Raw genomic sequence first — 17559 nt, forward strand, 5'->3', positions numbered from 1 at the left:
AATTTTTTTTAATACAAATATACAATCATTTTTTAATTGTTCATGTTCAAAGTTGATACAAGTGACTGCGTTCCATGTTGAAACAATTCACATATTGTATTATTCTTAATGAGCCAGTCTACAGTACTAGTAATTTTTAGTGTTGCAAAAGACATTATGCAGTAGACGTAAAAACATGAAGTGGTCCATATTGAAAGAGGGTGGAGATTTTTACCTTGATATTAATGGCAATAAGGCTTGTGGTTTAAATGGGGATTTGACTATTTCGTCGGCAGGGGCTGGTCACACGAAAGATGAAGTGTGGGTAAGAATATTTATTCTATTAATTAAAAATCTTTGTTTCCGATTAATAATATCTGTAAAGTAAATAATGTCTTTATAATATATAATGGCAATGTTTTTAATGAAAAAATGTAAGAAAAATATATACAAGTTGATCGGATGATTGAACAAAATAAACCTCTTGAAAAAGTAATATTTTTAATTTAACAGTTCAAATGTAAAGGCGAGAAAGTGGGGAAGCGGCTGTTGAGGCAAAACTACAATCTTGATGGTGATGGTGCAAAGGTTAGTATGATTGCATCTGTAATGTATTCAACATACAGTATATTATCAATGTTTGAAATTAGCAGTAGACCGATAGCCAGAGGCTAACAAATTTCATCTGGGGCTACTGATTTTCCACAGGATATGAACACATGTCAAAACTAATTAACTCCCGAAGTGACAATTAATTGTCAATCAGTTTCTAACCAGTAACTGTCTATTAGCAGCAGTCAAACTATGTGACGTCAATAACTCCGCCGCCCATTCTGTAAATTAACGGATAACGTTGGTAGTTTTGACAACTACGATACTCCATACTTACGAAATTCAACAATGCTTGAAAACCCATTATATATTTAACAGTTTCGTGGAACTACAAACAACGTGGAGTTCCTCAAAGTGATAGAAAGTTTGGGTGTTCCTATTCACAGGAGATCAACAAAGAAAAGTAGGTCTTTGCCCTGTTTGATCCTGTATAAGTTACTTACATAACTGCACTATAAAGCCAAATAAAAAAATAGGTACGTTTCAGGTAACGCTGCCAAAAAAATATGGTAGGTAGGTCAGATTTTTTTGATTTTTTTCTTAACTATAGATTTCAGCACAAATCCTTAGAATGTATAGATGATTTTTGAACAATCCCTGCTATATAAAATTCAGAATTTGAGCAAGCCCAACAATAAATTTTACCAGTGCAGGGCTTGTGCTAATTTCGACCACTGGGCTTGCAGGCTTGTGCTAATTTCGACCATTGTATAAAGAAAACAATTCAGGTTATGAAGAAGGGGCTTAAGTCAAAATGTCACATGAATACATTATTCCCCCTGTAAAAATCAAATTCCGGATATGCCCCTGAATTGGACCTGAGTTGACAATTAATTAATCGGAATTTATTCTCAGGAAACGTTCACAGTGAAGATTTTGCTGAGTGTGTGACTGACCATGATCCTGTACCAGAGACGGTTACTGTTCCTGATGGTCATAAAATCATCCAATCTAAATGCGCCGGTAACATAACAAGTGCTCGAAGCATTACATTTGTATCTGACATTATTTATAAAAATTGAACCTTAGATATGATACATATCAAATTCAATGTTCAACCACTAATACTTAAAACTGTGCTTTTCGGAACTGATCATTGCCATCAGCTGCTGGCGATTTTAAAATCAACACGCATAAAAAAACTTATCTTTACTGCATAATGTTAATCTATGTCATTAACTTATGTGTGTCTATCATAAAAACAAAAGTATGCATTTTTTAATTAAGTTTTATATCTATCTTGTGGTAATTAAATTATGTTCATATCTATTTCAAGGATTGCATATCTTCTGAAAAAATTGAGTGTCTTTAAATTTAACATGCCTTTTTTTAATTTTTATTCCTGAATTTGAACCATGCACATTTCAGTGAGTTAAAACAGAAGTGATCTTGTCATTTACTCGAAACAGGTGTCTTCTGTATTGCCATCAGTCAGTTGGTACGCAGCGAAAGTTTCTGTATCAGGCCTATCAATACATCATGGGTCAGTGCTATCAAAAAAGATCTGCTGAAGACCCCGTCACAGCCGGTCACCACGATACCGGTTGTACTAGACTCTGAGGTTTGTCATCTATTCAATGATCAAAACGATCAGCAGCTAATTGCATAAAACTGAATAAGTTATGCAATGTTATATTTTGTCTAGTTTGCTCATGAAAGCATTATTTTTTAATGGTACTCATTAATTTTTGGATAAATATTGACCAATCAAAAAATAATTTGGCTAACTTCAACCCTTATCAAAGCCACAACCAGTTCTATACAATTAGTGCTGATGTGTTACAGCCAATTCGTTAACACAGCTTCTTTTTTATTATGTTTCAATATGTACATGGTAGTTGAAATCCTTACGTTTACAAACACATAGTCATTTGTATAGATAATGCCCTACGTTCATATTTCATTACATACAATAAGTGTTGACGTAAATGTTTCGATGTTGCACTTCTTTAAGAACAATATTTGGGGAGGGGGGGGGGGGCGTTCTTTGGTAAGGGGAAACAGCCTTCAGAAAGCAGTGAATTGCTCCAAAAAATAACTTTCATACACATATTGATTTAGCATAATATCACACATTAAATTTATACAGTTGTGCCTGTCAATTGATGACTTCCAAGCTGATGACAACAACTCGTACATCATACTGGGTGGGAACCATTTAGTATCAGCTATGAAGCTTATCATGGCGGATCAGACCAGCAGTGATTATGAATGCCTAGGGTATGTACATTTGTGTTATGAGTACGGAAAATTGGACTGGAAACTATTTGTGATTATTAAAAATGCGTACAGTTTTATCTTGCTAAAGTTGCTGATTTTTTATAAGGCTGTAAATGGGGCGATACTATTTCCCGGTCTCTCCTCGTAAAATCTGGTCTCATCCGGCCTCTCAATTCCCGGTTTATAACTTATGGCATCAGGCAGCAGATTGTGTTTGCGAAGTATGTTAAACTAATATGACAATCTTATTTGCTTTTATATGTTACAAAATGGAATAAAATATATAAACATTATGTTTTAATTTATGCAATTTGTTACATGTGTTAACTATTGATGCGATATGTTATAGGTGTAAACTATTACGTCTGTATTTTTCGTCCTTCGGACTCCACACACTTTGACCAGCCCAATTGCGTTCATACCCCGATAATGACTTCAACCCCGCAATTCATTCCTTAAATAAATTTGAATACCTTTGTCATTATTACACAAATTTAGCAGAATATATTTTATTCGTCTACTGGAACTTTGCAATGAATCTCTAACCGTTTATGAAATATGATGCTGATTACAGTATTTATTTTAAAATTTGGTTAGATGTTAAAATCATTTTATTTTTAATCTTTATTAGAGCCTTTGCATAACAATCATTTATTCTATATCATTGTCTTTATAATAAACAACAATATTTTAGAATTCCTGAATTACTGAATTAATTTGCAAAATTGATTTACAGGTATTCATGCATTGTTTCTATTTCTATTAATATTATCATTAATATATACATAACTAAATTTAATATTGAAAAATCAAACAAACAATGTGTTGACATTAATTTTAGTACATGTGTATATTATATGTGTTTTTTATCTTTGCTTTAATTTTTTACTTGTTTTATTGATAAAAAATATGAAATAATTATCATCAAAATATTAATAAACTGTAATCTTTTGCAATCCTATTACCCCCATGGTCCTTCACACCTTCACGATCACGCCCAATACCTACTATAACATTTTGAAAACAGAGACCGGATGAGACCGGGACCGTGAAATAGTATCGCCACCGTCAATGTTGTTTTATTTGTATAAAGTAACAGTTTGACATTAATTTCAAATAACATCGTAGAACTTTTACTAGTTATTATAATACACATTATATGATTAAGACAGCTACCACACTGGCAATCTGCCCATTGATGTATGACCTAAAAGTTGATTAATCATTACCATTTGTTTCAGCAAAGTCAATGCGCAGGTGTATGTGGGATTAAATGATGTGGAAGCGTTGTACTTGTCATCCCTCCACAATGCTAAGACAAAAACACTACAGCTGTCCTTCCAGGTATGATATGATAATGGGACTGCGCCGCTGTTATATTAGAAAATATTCAAAGAATCTAACAGTGGTCAAAATTAGCACAAGACCTCAAGCCCTGCACTGGCAAAATGTCATTCAGGTTTACTCTTATTCTTAATTTTATATAGCATGGCTTGTTCAAAAATTGCCAAGCAATTTTATATGAAATCAGACTTGTTCATCCGAAAGTCTTTTTTCGATGACTGATCTAAATACATATACAAAATAAAATTCATTTCTTATTGTGTGATTAAGTTTTGATATTACTGGGAGAAAACAATCTCTAAACAATTAAGATTTAGCTTATGGGGATAGGGTGTCCCTATTGATTATGTTTTATAATTAAATTGAGACAGATAGTTAGATATTGTGATCGGTTTTAGTCCATCAGTCCGTCCGTCAACAATTGCTGAAAATAATGGCCAACTTACTGTTTTGCTTTTAAAAAAATCTATGATACTACCCGGCCAAATTCATATGAAACTTTATAGGTGGCTTCATTAAATGACCCATTACAATTATAAACAAGGCATTGTCATCAGTAAATAAAAGTTTAAATTGCAGCATTTTTATTAAAGCGTTTTCACAGAGTTGTGGCCCTTTCCCTAGGTGAGCATTTTAGGGCCATCATGGCCACTTGTTTGTACGTTCCAAGTGTAAAGTTAATGATACACCGTGCAATCCGTTCTTTTGATAGTATTGTTATTCTAATTAACAACTTCAAATCTTTTAAGAATATAACAAGTTCATTTGGCTCTTCAGTAATGAAAGGTTATCTTAGCCTATGTGTTTGAATGTTTCCAAATAAGATCATTATGTTTGGTGAACTAACATAACAACAATGAACATTTCACACATTAATGTAATACTTCAGTTTATCAACAACATATGGTGCACAATAGATAGCTGTTAAGACATTCTTTGACCATTGTAAAAGTTTGAATAGACATTGTTTTTGAAGAATTAGAACAGGAATAAAAAACTGGTTTCTCATTGTATGACATAGAAATGACAGTCTATGATAATAAAAACATGGAAATATTGACAGCTATCCTAGAACAACCTGTTTTGACCAACGTAGTATTACTTACATTTCAATCATAAAATTGATGATACTAGACAAAAGTTTGTGTACCATTTGAATAAATAATTCATCTTTAATTTGTTAAATGTTTCAATCATCTGTTGTTTACATATTGCATCCAAAATGGCAGCTGTCACATGTTGTATTGGACCTTTATACAACCTGTTTTTTGACCATATTTATACCAAAAGTGACGCAACATAGAAGTGTTTTACCTACTTTATGGGGGCGGTCGAAAATAAGCTGTGGTCAAAAAAGGTTGTGCCTGGAAATATAAAGTTGAAATTAACTAGTCCTCTTAATGCCAGCTGTTGTGCATGCTCATTTATTGCATGCTGTTCATGATTATCTTGTTAATAACATTTTGAAAGCATAAAGCATAAGTTGTACTATAACTTTCACAATGCAGGATAAAGTACGAGTTGCCCGACGGGCATATATGAAAAATGAGGACTCGTGGAAAGAAGAGGCTGTTGTATCTTTGGGATACATAGAGGGAAAGGTATGAGTACAGTATTAATCAAGCTCATGTTGAAGTCGTACATGTCTTTCATTTCTGTGTCAATATTCAATTAAGACAAAATTCCAGCCCTACATTTACTGAATGAGATAATTGTTAGCTCGACTATTCGACGAATAAGGAGACCTATCCTACTCACCCGAGCGTAACCACTTATGTTAAAGTTTGCGTACCACCTCAAATATCTTACTAGTCCTTTGACCTATGGCTTTAAAACTTTGCACACTTGTTCACCATCATGCCCCCACCCTATACTCATGAGGAGGAAACTCTATCAAGCATTTTGACAAAATAATACCCCTTTTCACCTTAAAATTTATGTTCAAGTTTGCGTACCACCTAAAATATTTTCAATGCCCATTGACATCTGGCATTGAAACTTCGCACGCTTGTTCACCATCATGCTTCCAACCTGTACACAGGAGGAGGTAACTTTATCAAGCATTTTGAAAAAATTATGCCCCTTTTTCTACTTAGAATTTACGTTTAAGTTTGCATACCACCTCAGTTATTTTCAATGTCCATTGACATCTGCCTTTGAAACTTTGAACACTTGTTCACCAACATGCCCTCATCATGTACACAAGAGGAGGTACCTCTATCAAGCATTTTGACAAAATTATGCCCCTTTTTATACTCAGAATGTACGTTAAAGTTTGCGAACCAATTCTAAAATTTTCCATTCAAATGTAAATATCTCAGCACATCATGTATTTTATTAAAATCTAATCTAACAATGATCCATGCATGTTTCGCCAAAACTTAACAATCCATACACCGAAAAGCGGCGGAATAGTCAAGCGCGCTGTCTCTGTGACATCTCTTGTTAAAAAATAGTCTTTGGTCAAAGTCAATGTAATGTATATACAGCAATTTTAATATAAGTTTATACTTTGCAGACGCATACGAAGGCCGGTTTGTCCACAATCTTATCTGTGGCATGTTATTCCACAAATAATTACCTGCTGGTTGAACAAGTGTTCAACCACTTCAGTGATGGATCGTTCCCCCAAATGGTAAATATATGAAAGAACATATACAAAGTCAGTTCCATCCCAGTATCATATCATTACGTTAGAGTATTTAATTTCATATGTTAAGAACAAATTTTTCGTTCATTAATCCATTATTGGCTGTTAAAGCAAATATACAAATGTATGCCCTTTTATACATTGTATAAAAAAAGCCTGTGAATTAAACACATATTTAACTTTTAAAGAAAATCTTCACTTACAGCTGTTCCGAAACTTACAGTCAGTCGCAGATGATAAGAGGACCCCCTACCTGTCCAAAGCTGTTGGGACGAACGGAGTAAAAGTGTCCCGAATCATTGTGGCAGACAAACGGAGGTGACATCATTACGCATTGACCAATCATCGTCATTTAAATAGGGCAACTTATGCTTACCATCCATATCTGATGGAAGAATATTACGTAATAAAACACTGTTGAATGTAACGTTAAGAAATTCATTTCAATCAATCAGTGGGAATAAATTAACATAGGATGACATTAAGTCATCATTTCATTACAATTATATAAATATATATGCCATTTAAGGTGATAGCATATGATATTAACACCTGATGAAAATGTTTTATGTCAGTGTAACAGTACGGAATATATAATGTCATGTACGTGAGATTACAACATGGACAATTCGCGTGAGATAAATATTCATATCATTAACAACAAAATAACTCCATGTTAACACTGGACTTATGGTTTTGATTCATCCACATGCATATTTTGTTATTAATAAGACCTTTAACCCCGTTCAATTTACAGGGAAAACTTAAAGATCCTTGCATGTCAGTCGCTAAACCAGCAAACATGGGAAGATGTTGAAGAACATTTCTTCAAATCTGAAGAAATGCTCCGTTACACGGGTATGAAAATGAAATTCTAAAACATTTATGAATTATTTGGCAGTCTGTTCAGACAATTTCAATGATTTATTTCACTAAATTGTCATACCAAAAGGCGAGTCATACAGCATTTTTTAATTTTTATATTATTATGCCATAAATGCCATATGTTGTAAACTGAAATAAGCATACATGCTTTTTCTACTGCTTACAATGAACTATCTTCTACATTACAGGAGAAATTTCTTCACCTGAAGGAAGGGGGAGATATGTCACTTTTGTGAACAAACTTTCATTGAACAGTGACAATTGTGTAATAATTTCCATAATTGTTAATGGAATTGAGAGGACATTCGACAATGAGATACTCGGGAAGAAAATCAAAGAAATCAAGACATTGGTCGAAAAAGAAATAATGAATGAGGAATAATGCAATTTTATTATAGTAATGCACTTCGTCCGTCTGTCAGTTCATCCGTCCGTCAGTCCATCTGTCCGTCTGTATCATTTATTGTCCAGCCTATAACTTATTTATGCATTGATTGATAACCATATTACTTGGTACAAATGTTGTCCTCATTGATGATGTGCAGTGACCTTGACTCGGATCAATACATCAAAGGTCAAGGTCACACGAGACATTAAAAGGTCAGAGTACACATGCTAGTGTCCGTGCTAAAACTTACTTATGCATTGATTGATTACCAAATTACTAGGTAAAAATGTTGTCCTCATTGACACGATGTGCAGTGACCTTGAAGAGGGTCAATACCTCAAAGGTCTAGGTTTCATGATACTTCTTTAGGTCTGAGTACACCCGCTCGTTTCCGTACTTATGCATTTCAGGATTACCAAAAAAACTATAACTTGGTACAAATGTTGTCCTTATTGTGCAAGGATCTGGACCTGAGTCCAGTATCTTATGGTCGAGGTCACATATGCCATTTGAAGGTCATAGTACACATGCTTGTGTCCAGGCTTTTTACATTTAGCAGTGAAGGCATGTCAATTATTATTATATTCATTGACCTTATAGATTTCATGTACTTTTAGCAACAATAACTGAATTGATCCAAGAACACGTACCAATTGCAATTCGTGCTAGTAATCCATCATTACGTTTTGGGTCCATATTATGACAATGCTAAATAGAGGATAAGATATTAATGCTATTTGAAAGTGTTTCAACAAGTTGCACAGATTGATATTTGGCGCATTATATCAAGCAATATCATTAGGTGAAACAAGCTTAATATATAAAAATACAATGGACTCAAATGCGATTATATATTTACAACATGTGTTTTCTCTTCAAAAGCATTAAAACTATGTTATGACGTCACCACAACACATATGTATCACTTGATCATATATATTTAAGGCTTGCTATTTCATCAATGTTATACATCAAGGACTAATTCTCCTTCTTATTTTTAGTCAAAATAATCTTTAAGAATCTTTAAATGATATTGAAGGTTACCGATCAAACTAATTGTATTACCTACATTTCCACTCTTGACCAGTTGTGTACAATTTTGGTCAGATTAAGCGTATCAGTCATGTTGCGAGATAAACAAAATATACTAAAAAACAACGGTAGGGGACTGCCTTGTTCCAATTAATAACTATAATATAGTGCTCTGGCCAAGACCTGAAAAGGGATGATTTATTTAATCACTTGCAAAGGACAATGATCACTACCTATTGTGTATGAGCTGCAAATACTTTTACTAGGTTTGCCATGAATACTTTAGCTGTTATATATACTTCAATGTCAACAGAACGGATGTTATTTTAGGAATGAATTGTGGGGTTGATGTCATTTCGGTTATCAATGCAAATGGGCTGGTCAAAGTGTGTGGAGTCCAAAAGACTTGATGCATACTTTGACCAGCCAAAATGCGTTCATATCTCCGAAAATGACATCGGTCCTGCAATTTATAACTTATATTAAAACCAATAGTTCATTACTTTGAAATAACACTTAGTATTTAGATAGATGGCTTGATAGAAGATGCATTGGGCTGGTACCATAATCCTTTAATGCATAGTTATAAAATCCACCCCAACAGCCATTCTTCACAATTGGTGCTTGTCCAGGCAATAACTGCAAAAACTACTGATGGGACTGATATGATACTTTGTATTTACACAAATTGCAATGAGAGTGAGTGTACTGCACATTCATCATAAGCCTATCATTCATATTAAGGTAGCACATTCCTTATGAGAACCGCCACTTGAAACTTGTTAAGCTCAATGCTTTTCACCCCTTGCTGTATACAAACATGACTACCAAACTTTTGGGGGTTTCAAGGTAGCGCTACGGTTCAAATACATCAATAACCATCATAAATGTTTTTCATTTTCATACATTTCTTGGCAGGAGTTCATCTGCTCCATACCTTCAATATTGATGGATTTCAATTGCTGCTTTTGTGCTTCATTCATTGTAAATTAGCTTTAAATTTATTATTCAAACCTGCCCACATCTCTCCATATTATGAATCTTTCCAACTGTGTATAATAATGCTACAACAATTTAGTTTTTACTAGCAATTGTATTACAAGTTCTGCTTTTTCATAGCAAACGGGCGTTTAGAATCATGCATCGCTTTCAGCGATATTGTATATCCATATTATCATTGTTTGAGCTATTCCTCATGTAAAGGGTATTACAAATTTGTAAATTGTTATGTAACGAATATAATACTTGTTCTTCATTTGCCTTCTGAATGTAACATAAGATTGACTGAGAATGACTGCCTTCTGGATTTATCATCAAAGATCTAAATAGATCATTTGTCACATTCAATTACAACAGTCACTGACACAAGTCATAATAAATGATGACTACTAAAACGATAACCTTCATGCATTGGTACTCTTTCATTGTAAGAAAGCTTCTCATGTAATAGTTATGACTTTAAATAAAGAAATTGGGTATAACCACTGGTCATAATTTGAAGAAGTCAATCTGATATTCATGATGAAGGTAGATATAAATTGTGCTGATGTGTATTACATGTTAGGAGTCGATGAAAGTTATTTTCAAACACAATTGTGCGCAATATTGTTATAATTGAAACTAAATGTAATTTTTCTTACCCTTCAAACATAATAAGAAAAGGATGGTGTTTGTTTCATTTGTAGTAGTGTGTTTATGCTGTACAAAATGACAACTATAAATTGTTAATTTTTCTATTCACAACCAGCAAACAGTATTACATTTTCAATAATAATATAGTAACATTAACTGAGATTTTGACAATTACATATTTTTGTTAATCATTTCCAAATAATTTTATATTAGGTTATAAAGTATAAGTTATTTCTTCCATTTAAAAATCAGTAAACAAATTTGTTGCAAAAATTGTCTAAAACATACGCTATTTTACTGAGAACTGGATAAACATTTTTTACCAAAAACTCCTTAGTACATCAAAACTATGAATTATTGAATGCATCCCCTTTAAGTGTTAATTCTATATTGTTTAGCCATGTTTTCATTGTTTTAGCTACTACTCATGTACAGGGAACCAATTTTGCAAGCATTTTGAGTTTGAAAATATAATTCAGATTTGCAAGTATGTCAATTCATTACAGTTGTCCAATTGACTGGTTGTCATGAAGAATATGGAACTTTCACCTTAATAAGCATGTATATTTGGGAAAAGTCATACTTAATAACAAAACATAAAGTCATTTCTAGCCCCAAAATAAATGCAAACCATCCCTAATACAGTCTTGAGTCTTTCATGAACCACTTACCTGACTTATACAAGGATTACATGTTAAAAAGTAATATGGCGAACACCTATGGTGAGCCCCAAGGTCCCCTGCACACTGGGGTTGCCTTGTTAACCAACCATCACCCACTGCAAACTACTAGGAGTTAGTATGAATTGAAGTAATGAGAAGAATGGATGAATGGTTGGAATGAATTTTCAGTGCCTATCACTTCCAAAGTTAGAGGCCATGTCAGATTAACAAGCTCTAGATTAAGACAATAAAAATTTGAAAAGGGCTCTGAAAATTCATTAATCCAGAACGGTTATGTGTGACAGGGATATGCAATGCAGGATACACAAGAAACATGCGTGCACACAAGCATATATACGGTACAGCCATCATGCATATCAACAATTTTACCGCCCACCATATCACTATGTTATAAACACCATAGCATGTGAATAGGTAGTTAGTGGACTATGGGCATCTAGTGTTACCATGTTTCAATAAAACAAGACAAAAACACATACATAATGAATTTGTGAAGTATTCAATTGCTGAAAAAAGCAAAGAAAAGCATAAAAGTGGCCAGATTCACTTTGTGTGGCAGTGAACATTAAGTTCAACCACTCTAAAATAACACATAAGCTAAGTAGCAGGGTCCAATATGGTAGCTTTGTTGAAATGCAATTGTTGGTTATAAGTGAAAAGTTGACTTGCTGAAATGTTCATTTTGCTTAACAGTGAAATGCGTCTTTGTTGAAGTGTTCTACTTCCTTGAAGAACAAAGCTGCATTGTTGATGCATGCACCAACAATGAAGCTTTGTTGAAGTGTTCTACTTCCTTGAAGTACAAAGCTGCATTGTTGATGCATGCACCAACAATGCCGCTTTGTTGATGTGTTCTAGTTCCTTGAAGTACAAAGTACCATTGTTGATGCACACACCAACAATGAAACTTTGTTGAATTGTTCCAGTTTCTTGAAGTACAAAGCTGCATTGTTGATGCATGCACCAACAATGCAGCTTTGTTGAAGTGTTCTAGTTCCTTGAAGTACAAAGCTGCATTGTTGATGCACGCACCAACAATGCCGCTTTGTTGATGTGTTGTAGTTCCTTGAAGTACAAAGTACCATTGTTGATGCACACACCAACAATGCCGCTTTGTTGATGTGTTGTAGTTCCTTGAAGTACAAAGTACCATTGTTGATGCATGCACCAACAATGCCGCTTTGTTGATGTGTTGTAGTTCCTTGAAGTACTAAGTACCATTGTTGATGCATGCACCAACAATGCCGCTTTGTTGATGTGTTGTAGTTCCTTGAAGTACAAAGTACCATTGTTGATGCATGCACCAACAATGCCGCTTTGTTGATGTGTTGTAGTTCCTTGAAGTACAAAGTACCATTGTTGATGCACGCACCAACAATGCCGCTTTGTTGATGTGTTGTAGTTCCTTGAAGTACAAAGTACCATTGTTGATGCACGCACCAACAATGCCGCTTTGTTGATGTGTTGTAGTTCCTTGAAGTACAAAGTACCATTGTTGATGCATGCACCAACAATGCCGCTTTGTTGATGTGTTGTAGTTCCTTGAAGTACAAAGTACCATTGTTGATGCATGCACCAACAATGCCGCTTTGTTGATGTGTTGTAGTTCCTTGAAGTACAAAGTACCATTGTTGATGCATGCACCAACAATGCCGCTTTGTTGATGTGTTCTAGTGCCTTGAAGTACAAAGCTGCATTGTTGATGCATGCACCAACAATGCCGCTTTGTTGATGTGTTGTAGTGCCTTGAAGTACAAAGTACCATTGTTGATGCATGCACCAACAATGCCGCTTTGTTGATGTGTTGTAGTTCCTTGAAGTACAAAGTACCATTGTTGATGCACGCACCAACAATGCCGCTTTGTTGATGTGTTGTAGTTCCTTGAAGTACAAAGTACCATTGTTGATGCACGCACCAACAATGCCGCTTTGTTGATGTGTTGTAGTTCCTTGAAGTACAAAGTACCATTGTTGATGCACGCACCAACAATGCCGCTTTGTTGATGTGTTGTAGTTCCTTGAAGTACAAAGTACCATTGTTGATGCACGCACCAACAATGCAGCTTTGTGTAATTATTCCAGTTCTTTGAAGTACAAAGTGCAGTCGTTATTGCCCATTTTGGCTATGTTATCCTCAACTTTGTTAAACAATGTTTTGTGGAAGGGAACATGGCTTTTCTAGATTTAATGTGGTTTTCTAACTTCACATAATACAGTGTTATTAATATAATGCGATGTATATCTAGACAAATTAATTATTTTAAACCAAATTATGGTTACTGTATGAAATGGTTAACAACTTAACAGTGCAATAAACTAGACTAGTGTAAGAAAATTTTTCATTTTCCTAAACAAAAGTTATTACTTATGATTTTGAAAGACAGCAGCTAATAAATCTAATACATAAAGCTTCTCCACATGGTTTTTCCAAACGACTTCATGACAAGATACTCTCTTTTCACCAATGAGTACAGGGTGCGATTCCCCCTTGGGCATACATGAGTTTGGTTGGTGGTTCCAAAACCAGACTTGTAGATTTTCTCTAGCTACTCCTGTTTCCCCACAACATAAGACCACACTCCAGTGGAACATCATGTCAATGAGAGTGAATTAGCATAAGTTCATGTAACTTTCTTCACAAACGTTGTAAAATAAATCAATCATAAAGGAACTTAATTTTAATTAGTTCAACATGAACATGTACCCACCAATCTCATTATACAGTGTATCAGTGAGAGACTTTGCTTGCTTCAGCTTTGGCATGTAATCTCGTGCAGCTATCTGCCATACATGGGTGTCCACAGGAATGGCTCCCGGCTTGTCCAAACACATCAGTAACACACAGTCAGCTACCTGCAATATGGATGATGTCAGAGGTGAATAGTTGGTTGAAATACTTCATGAAAACATTTCCTAATACCTGTATTAGTTTTAATTACACTATTTTTATTGAAAGTACAATGCACTATTACCATGTAAGCATGTACCAGTAACCCTGTTTTAATCATACAGTTATGTATTTTTTCTAAAAGACTAAAGATACTCAACCATTTAAAAATAGACGTGATCCATTTAATAGTGTTAGAAGTTGCACAAATTTGGAAAAAGAATATGTTGGTGTTTTAAAAAAAATGAATTAATGAATCAGAGCTACAGATAACGTTTTTACTGAAAGTGAACTTAACACCCTTAGCCAATCTTGTAAAGTGTATGGTAAACCCTTGGGTCATTCATTAAAGTGTAATGCTGATTTCTATAGTGTACTGATACATTAAATTACAAAATTAAATGAATTATTTTATTTATGAACTTTTATAGTACATAATTATATAAGAACTTTAAAATTAAAATGTTGCTCAGCAAAGTACAAGTCCTGATTAATTTAAACATCTTCACTATTTTGCTTTCTTGGCTGATAGCCTTGTGAATGTCTCTTAGGATAGTAAATCGATTTTGACAAACCGGTTTAACATTTAGTCAAAATGGCTAGCTAGAACAGTAAAAAATACTCGGAAGAATGCTACGCCCTATTTATTTTTTTAAACAGCTGTTTGATTTTATGTCGTAATGGGCGATTTTTAAAGTGTATTTACGCCCATTACAACCCTTTTCTATAGCTCTGATGAATTCACTTGAAAATCAATACCTTAGCCCCAACTCCACACAATTTCAGCAAGCTAGCCTTTGCATCTGGATAGTCCATTTCCCGTAAGTCATACAGCCATTTTTCCCCACCCTGTGCTATTATGTATTCAGCAGACCTCTGGAATAAATGCAGGTAGTGGTAAAGGGATACATGTACTGTCACAATCACCACGGTTACAATTCACTTGAAAACACTTAGCCTATTATCATCTGAGTCAACAAGTCGAAAGACAATGACTGGTCAATACATAAAAACACATGACTTTTTCATATTTATGCATTAAATTTAGAAAACAATGGTTATCTATTAACAATACAAACTAATCAGTAAACATTTGAAAGGGTACAAAACAGAATTTTTTCTGTTATAAACAGGTGTAATGGTAAATCAAATTATTTATCTAAATTAAAAGTCACATTTTTAGTTCAAAGACTCAAAAGTTTATGGTTTATGGTTAGTAACATATAAGTAATTTAAGTCTCAGGGTATGGCTCATATAACAGCACCATTTTTCTATGAAGTGGTGCTACCTTACCTGTATATATTTAGCTCTGTATCCAAACCCAAGGGTTCTTAAACGCTCTTCAACCCCATCTTTTGCCAATGACGACACTTGTGGAAATGAAAAGTACTCCTGACCATCTAATTCCATTATTTTTTCGCCATAATTAGAAGCCAGTTTTTCTACCATAGATGTTATCCGTGAAATGTTATTATTAGAAGAACATATGAAGGAAAAGAGGCATTCAATCGGGTCTTGCCTTAGCATTCTAATACCAGTAAAAGTTCTTGCAACATTTCTGAAGTTTTCGTCACTTTCTGACCACAGTTCATACATATTTTCTAAGCTGACATTAAGCTGTAAGTAATCTCTTAGAATATTTAAGTCAGTTTTTTGGCAATTGCACATAATGTCTTCAGATTTCTTGCCATATGAAACACACTTGCAGCAGCTCTCTAAGCTGTCCTCCGAAGAAAACTTGTGCACTAAAAGAAGTATAGGTTAAAACAGAATCAGAATTTTAAAAATGAATATGTTTGTATTTTCAAAATAAAATTCATGTCACTCTTTTATTTTCAAAGGTATTGTACCCAAACAACTATCAGCTAACCTTGGTTCAAAAAAGATCATAAATTATATAAGTTTTTATATTCTCTTTTTAAAAAATTCAGATCTATGGATAACAACAGCAAAACGCAGCTTGAATTACCCCGGTACCAGGTAATCAATCAAACAAATATGAACATCATCATTGTTTAACTCTGAAAATGTATCTGTCAATGGAAACTTTTCTGAAGGCCTTTTTAATTAAATGAATGTACAAATTGAATGTATTATTTGTTTAAAAACTACAAGCTTTTATACAGAATACAACCAATCATAAATATTGCAAGGAGACTTACTTGGGTGTATCATTGGCAATGTGGAGTGAACGTTGCGGAAGGTTTGGTAGAAAATCTCTGTTTCAGACTGCTTCAATCGCCATACTGCATTGCCAATAACCCCTGTCCATTCCCCTTGTGTTGTCTGCTTCCATCTGCATTGTATAATATAAGAATCATAATAATTGGAAACATTATTGCATGATTAAATAAATGAGGTAATTAACAGATCAGATTCAAGACAATGTTAATACCAGACTGTGACCCATCATCTGAAACCCCCAATACACTTCAACACTATGCTTCTTTGTGTACAATGGGTGATTTGGCTAAGAAAATCTCGTAATTATGAATAATTAATGAGGCAGTTTGATTGGTTCTGCATGGTACTAGATGCTTTCCCATTAAAAATTATAATTCTGGTGGAATCCAGGACGTGAATCGGGTCCTACTTTTCAGTACAATAATATTTGTCAGCAGTCAAGACCACTTGGCAGTGGTGGCTACTGACACTACTGAGTGAAGAATATTTAATTGTAAAATGTGAATTTATTGAAAAAAAGTTATCATATACACATACATGCCATATTTCTGAGAGGCTTCCCAGGGGGTTTTGGTCTGAATTCCAGGGGATTTTGATATTACACCAGGGGATTTTTATGTGACGAAAATTTGCGCAATATGTGCATTTAAAATATAAGAATAAATACAGAAATACACTCAAATTACAATAATGGTCCTTCATGGAATTTCACACTCATAATATTATTGATGCTTTCCACTGTCAACCTTAAGCTAGTTTTGAACAAAAAAAAAATCCCCGGCGGGCGACCAGGGGATTGGTCGAAATTCCGGGGGATTATTCCCCCCCGCCGGGGGATATGGCATGTATGTATACATATTTTAAAAAGAGATTTTGTCAGTCAATTGTCCCATTTATTTATAAAGTATAACAGATTCAAGTACTGTGGTTTCCAACCATGACACTGACTCTGACCACCTTAATACAATAACTCAATATCTGACTCTATTCCTATTTGCAGTTCTATTTCTATTTGCAGTTATTGATTTACCGTAATGTTACCAGGGTGACAAGGTATTTCAA

At 34.2% G+C, this 17559-nt stretch overlaps 2 protein-coding genes across 3 annotated transcripts in view; one reads left to right on the forward strand and one right to left on the reverse strand.

Annotated features, from left to right (window-relative positions):
* LOC128223804 (uncharacterized) overlaps positions 1-17559 on the reverse strand; it is a 78304-nt gene that overhangs the window by 59304 nt on the left and 1441 nt on the right. For both annotated transcript variants that reach the window (XM_052933217.1, XM_052933216.1), the window contains exons 2-5: positions 16476-16609; positions 15607-16058; positions 15072-15188; positions 14134-14278 (exon numbers count right to left, since the gene is read on the reverse strand). In XM_052933217.1, the coding sequence (XP_052789177.1) occupies positions 14134-14278; positions 15072-15188; positions 15607-16058; positions 16476-16488 (727 nt within the window). In that variant the 5' untranslated portion in view covers positions 16489-16609. The remainder of the gene's footprint in view (positions 1-14133; positions 14279-15071; positions 15189-15606; positions 16059-16475; positions 16610-17559) is intronic.
* Positions 175-11382, forward strand: LOC128223808 (uncharacterized). Its single transcript, XM_052933220.1, has 12 exons — positions 175-304; positions 493-567; positions 910-994; positions 1447-1554; positions 2001-2152; positions 2681-2811; positions 4053-4155; positions 5664-5756; positions 6674-6790; positions 7011-7123; positions 7563-7663; positions 7879-11382. The coding sequence occupies exons 1-12, from the start codon at positions 176-178 to the stop codon at positions 8070-8072; spliced, it is 1401 nt and encodes a 466-aa protein (XP_052789180.1). The 5' UTR covers position 175; the 3' UTR covers positions 8073-11382.

The sequence above is a fragment of the Mya arenaria genome, chromosome 17 (genome assembly GCF_026914265.1).
Source record: "Mya arenaria isolate MELC-2E11 chromosome 17, ASM2691426v1".
Classification (NCBI taxonomy): Eukaryota; Metazoa; Mollusca; class Bivalvia; order Myida; family Myidae; genus Mya; species Mya arenaria.

Coding starts and splice junctions, on each gene's coding strand:
- LOC128223808 (XM_052933220.1), top strand. CDS start 176: ATGAAGTGGTCCATATTGAAAGAGGGTGGAGATTTTTACCTTGATATT. Junction 1,555..2,000: donor CATCCAATCTAAATGCGCCG/GTAACATAACAA, acceptor TACTCGAAACAG/GTGTCTTCTGTATTGCCATC. Junction 7,124..7,562: donor ATTGTGGCAGACAAACGGAG/GTGACATCATTA, acceptor TTCAATTTACAG/GGAAAACTTAAAGATCCTTG.